The following is a 6,000-nucleotide window of genomic DNA, read 5'->3' as shown; positions in this document are numbered from 1 at the left end:
CTGATGTTAAGAACAGGAGCCATGTTTTGATGACTAGTAGGTCTATCGATGTTGCTAAATCAGCCGACTACAAAATGGCACCATATGAACTAAGCTTTTTAGATGATAGGATAAGCCTAGATCTCCTCCTCAAAAAGGCTCTCCCGTATCAAGAACCAAATGAAGAATGCCCTGGCGATCTCCTTGAGCTTGCAGACAAACTATCAAAAAAATGTAAGGGGTTACCTCTAGCTTTGATAGTAGTTGGTGGTATCCTTTCAAGTTTCAACTAAAGAACCAAACTATCATGTGTGGGAGAAGCTAGGTGTTTGTTGAAATGCTATTCGGTTGGGCTGGGTGCGCAGTGGCACAGAGCTTCATGCCATGGAGGTGAAGCTGGGGTTGGTTGGTGATATCTACGTGCGCAATGCCATGATGGCTATCTATGCTACAGGTGGTTATGTAATGGAAGGGTTTGTTCTGTTTGATGAATGTGTGGATTTTGATGTTCTTTCATACAATTCAATGGTTACGGGTTTGGGAAGAACTGGTCAGGTTGATGAGGCAAGAGCACGGTTCGATAAAATGCTTGAGAGGAGTATGGCTACTTGGAGACTATGATTAGTGTGTACGCGAGGAATGGCAGAGACCAAGAACCAGTGGATTAGCCTATTAGGGGCCTGCGCTAACTTGGGAGCAGCTGATCAAGGAATCTGGGTCAAATTCCGGGTACCATATACCATTTAGATTTATTTAGAAGTCAATGAATTGAATACTCTATTCTAACAACAAAAAGAATAATTATTGCTGGTTCCAAAGTCATAAAACAAATTTGATCATGACTAAGCATTTCTGTAACTCCGTCATCGTTAACTAATTAATTAATTATCTAATCTCATTGTTATCTCCCCAAAATTCCAAACCTCAAAATCTAATTTAGGAAGAATGCAGAGCCGAGCGGAAGGGGGAATAATTCAAAATTTTCAACAAATATCTTTCCCTAGATCAGACGAAGCCAGGCAGCAACGTCGGTTTTGGGTCCGCAGTTCAATCTGCAGCCTTGTTGCATTCTCTCTCCTTTCCTATGTATACTCATTCTTCTTGCACCCAGCGGCATTTTGCGACTTGACCGGCCGGAGTGCATGTTTTGCTTCTGCTAATCTCACAGCTGATACAGACAGGGACAAGTCATCCTTCGCCACAACAGATCTCTCGCACATTGAATTTGGTATAGGCAGTTCAGATGAAGCATGGGACCGACAGCGACCGTACAACGAGTTGTGGTGGCGACCAGGGGAAATGCACGGTTATGTTTGGATGGACAAGGAGCCACCGGCAGATAGCACTTGGCCACACACATGTTCTCCATACCGTGTTTCAACCTTCAATTACTCAAGTAAAGCGGGTAGTATTTTTCCAGCAACTGCTAGGATTGCTCGAACTGTGGTGGAGTCTTACCGAGCTGTGATGGCCGAACCGGTCTCTAGAGATGTTAGATGGTTTGTGATAGGGGATGATGGTACTGTGTTCTTCCCGGAGAACCTGGTGGCCATGCTGAATAAGTACAATCATGAGGATATGTACTACATTGGATCGATCTCAGAGAGTGTAGAGCAGACCATGCAGCACTCATACAGTGTAGCGTATGGTGGGGCCGGTTTTGTGGTTAGTCGTAACATTGCAGCTGAGCTGGCAGAAACAATGGATGGCTGTCTCGAACGTTCTGTGAGCTTATATGGAGGTGATGAGCGTGTTCAATCCTGTATAAGCGAGCTAGGAGTCACCCTAACCATCGAACCGGGATTTCACCAGGTACATTGCTTACTATATCTTAGTGTATATATGTACAATTAATAAAATTTATGGCTAATTAATACTTGCCAATCAACATTTTATTTGTATGCAATTGTAGGTTGATTTGCAGGACGATATATATGGACTGCTCGCAGCGCATCCTGTTGCGCCATTGCTGTCTCTGAACCACTTGGGCCATGTAAAACCCATCTCGCCACATTGGGCGACACAAGTAGAAGCTGCCAAGTCTCTGGTCGATGTTTCCCGGCATGACCCAAGCAGGATCCTGCAGCAGACAATCTGTTATGAGCAGGGGCTGAGCACAAACTGGTCTGTGTCGGTTTCGTGGGGCTACTCGGTGCAAGTTTACCCACAGGAAGTTTCCCCCAAGGAGTTAGCTAAGCCCCTCATGACATTTCGAACTTGGAGGACCCGTAATCTAGGGCCTTTCAACTTCGACACTAGACCAGTGGATCTGAACCAATCATGTGAGCTACCTTTAATATTTTTCTTGAACCATGCCAGAGCGGAGACAGGTAGAAACGGAAAAATTGTTCGAACTATCACAGAATATTCAAGAAACATAACTGACAATGTTACCAGTACTTGCAAGTTGCCAAGTTTTACTGAGGCATTAAAGGTTGAGACTGTGACTGTGTATGCAGCAAAGATGGACCCAGCCGATTGGAAGCGGGTAATTTTGCTCTTGGTTTCTTTTTGTATATCTATATCTTTATATATTTTAAACTGTATTGCAATTTCCCCTACTGTTTTTGTTGTGCCCCTCCCTCTAAGCAATCAAAAGAATTAATATATACCAGAAAACCTCTTATCTGTCAGTGTATGGTTGATTAGGAGAATTTTTTTTGGATCATTTTTAGGCACCAAGAAGACAGTGCTGTCGAACAAGGACGATGAGAAAAGGGGAGAAACTACAGGTACATATAAAGCGGTGTGAGCCAGGACAGCGCACGACATGGCAATAGTTTGCAATTTTAGTGAATTAGAACATGCCTTAATTAGTTCTGCATATGACAAATTTTTTCGTCAGTCTGTCAGATTATTACTAATTATAAGCTCCATTTTCTTGAACTGTTGTTCCAGAATTCCAAACATGAATGTATGTATATATGTATATGTTTTGTTAGTGTTATTATTCAATAATAAAAATGAAAAACAATTTAATTTGGTAGTCGCTGCTCCATTTAATTTAATTTGGTAGTCTACTGATACCGGTTCTTAAATTTTTACAAAATTACCTACAAGCCTGATATCTAACCCTTGCCAGTCTTTCTCATTTTATTACAAGTTTTAAAACGCAGTAAAACACATGCATTAACCAACCATTTTTCGGTTTCTTACGCACAAAACAAAATAAAACTTCAATGTACTGGTATCAGTTTTTCCCTATCATCATCAGAATTTTCAGCTGGGAATGAGCCATCTGTAGCAGCACTAGTGGAAAAACTGGAATCAGGATCGGCCTATCTGAATCGGTTATAAGAAACAACCGATACTAATACCTATCTGGATCGTTTTTATTAATAAAACTGATCCTCAAAACTAATAAGATCGGATTTTTTGGTCAACCGATCCTAATTTATGAACTTTTAGTATCGGTTCTTATTAAAAATCGATCCTGATAGTATCAGGATCGATTCTAACAAACACCCGATCCTAATTAGCATATATTAGGATCGGTTGCTTATAAAAAACCGATCCTGATACTATTAGGATCGGTTATTTGAAACAACCGATCCTAATACTTTTTTTTTTCAAAGTTGGCTCTGCAAAGCAAAAAAAAAAAAAAAAAAAAAATAGTATTAGGATCGGTTTTTTATAAAAAACCGATTCTGATACTATTTTTTTTTTTCAAAGTTGGTTCTGCAAAAAAAAAAAAAAAGTATCAGAATCGGTTTTTTATAAAAAACCGACCCTGATACTATTTTTTTTCAACTTTTTTTGCAGAACCAACCTTGAAAAAAAAATAGTATTAGGATCGGTTTTTTAGAAAAAACCGATCCTGATTTTTTTTTTTTTGCAGAACCAACTTTGAAAAAAAAAATAGTATTAGAATCAGTTATTTCAAATAACCAATCCTAATACTATTTTTTTTTTTTTTGCAGAACCAACTTTGTGTGGTGCGCTGTATGTAGTCTAAAATGCTCTGTTCGGATTAAAAGCAAATTGGCACAGTGACAGCTTCAAAATTGAGATAGCAAATTTCATTTTATAATTAGTTTTTTTTCAATATTTTAAAATATTTATGTTTGTAATTTTAATATTGAGAAGTATATGTAATTAGGCATTTGTGTTATATGTAATTAGTGTGGTGATTAATAGAATATATATATGGCTGTTGTATATGGCATATGGTTCAATTATAATTTTTTTTTTATGAAAATTAATGTAATTTATATTATTAAAATTTATGTGATAATATAATTAATTATTTGACATTGATATTTCATTTTGAAGTCATTTTAACTATTGAATTTTTTTATACAATCATGCATGATGCATCAATGACTTGTGCCATATAATAATATACATAGGACTTGAACCCTTGTTATGTGGGGTTGTGAAGAAACGAATACGAACATCAGTATTTGGTCGATCGGAACCGTTAAAATGAAAGAATGTCATATTAATTTCACCATTATAAAATTTGATAAAATTGGGGATTCGTTTACTAGTTCATCAAAGCAAAACAATATAGCAACATCGCACGGCTGTAAATAGTTTACGTTGGATCAAAACTTACAGTTGTCGGGCCTTCGGCACTTTTACGTTATTAATGTTCCATATTATATCTTGATCATTTTAAAAATTATTACATGCCATTTAATTACAGACCCACCGTTGGATGATCATGCAGAAATGAATGGTCTGCATTCCATTTAACAATTTGATGCCATTAATAATAATAAAATTGTACAAAATTGATCATAGTAGAGTTGATTTGGCCATACAAACACAGATAAATAATTTTTATATTTTTCACATTTTTCTTAATATTTATCCGTGTACATGCATTACCAAACAGAAAAGAAAATAAATGGTAGCCGTTTGATGGTTGATAGACCATCAATATGAGTGAGGTTTACCTCAATGATTTTTCTTATATATAGTATCAGGATCGGTTATTTATAAAAAAACGATCATGATACTTTTTTTTTAACCAACTTTGAAAAAAAATAGTATCAGGATCGGTTGTTTATAAAAAACCGATCTTGATACTATTTTTTTTCAAAGTTGGTTTTGCAAAAAAAAAAATAGTATCAGGATCGATTTTTTATAAAAAAACGATCCTGATACTATTAGGATCGATTTTTTATAAAAAACCGATCCTGATACTATTAGGATCGGCTTTTTTATAAACAACCGATCCTAATACTATTTTTTTTCAAAGTTGGTTAAAAAAAAGTATCAGGATCGGTTTTTTATAAACAACCGATCCTAATGATAACTCCCTATATAACCTGCTTAGGGTTCTTCTTATTTTCATTTCACGCCTCTCATTTTCAACTTAGCGTCTCTCTCTCTGTGTCTCCGTATCTCCCTCTCAAATCCTCAGTACTCTTTGTCTCCGTCTCTCCCTCTCCTCCGTGTCTCTCTCTCTCTCTTTCTCTTCGTCTCTTCGTCTCAAAGCCGAGCCTCTCGCACCTCCGGCTCAATTGTGTCAGTTTTTAATTTTTTTTATTGTTTCAAAAATTAATTAATGGTGTTTGTATATTGTTTTACAGTCTTGAGGACATCTCGCTCAAGTTACTTAATCATCCGGCCGATCAACTATCACGGTATTAGCTTTATCTAATTTTCTCATTATTATACTTTAAAAACACATTTTTTTGTATTTTTTATTGTAAAATGTTTTTCCATCTAATTGTTACCTTTGTTTTTATTTTTAGGATCTTTTTTAATATCAAGTGATGTGATTGCAAAAGAGGTAATTATTGATTTTTTTTATTGCTGTGCTTTACATTAATTGCATAAATGTGTGTTAATTGAAGAAATAGCTCAATTAGTCACTTGTATGTTTGTTAATTAATTTTTTTTGGATTTAAATTTCTTGTTATAATATGTAATGCTTCACAAAACTTTGTATGAACATGAATTTTTTGTAATAATTTAAGATGTGTATGATATTTAATTTAGGATGTGTATATGATATTTGATTATTGCTTCTTACTGTGCAAAAAAAAAAAAATTTAGGATGCTGGCCAG

At 35.9% G+C, this 6,000-nt stretch overlaps 1 protein-coding gene across 1 annotated transcript; it reads left to right on the top strand.

Annotated features, from left to right (window-relative positions):
* The first annotated feature begins 924 nt into the window (after positions 1 to 924).
* Positions 925 to 2,360, top strand: LOC144544798 (uncharacterized). The gene is made up of 3 exons (XM_078293350.1): positions 925 to 1,791; positions 1,892 to 2,207; positions 2,299 to 2,360. Exons 1-3 carry the CDS (start codon positions 925 to 927, stop codon positions 2,358 to 2,360), a joined length of 1,245 nt encoding a protein of 414 aa, XP_078149476.1.
* Positions 2,361 to 6,000: the final 3,640 nt, after the last annotated feature.

Source organism: Carex rostrata, chromosome 27, assembly GCF_964058835.1.
Source record: "Carex rostrata chromosome 27, lpCarRost1.2, whole genome shotgun sequence".
Taxonomy (NCBI): domain Eukaryota; kingdom Viridiplantae; phylum Streptophyta; class Magnoliopsida; order Poales; family Cyperaceae; genus Carex; species Carex rostrata.
This window is presented reverse-complemented; position numbering and strand designations above follow the sequence as displayed.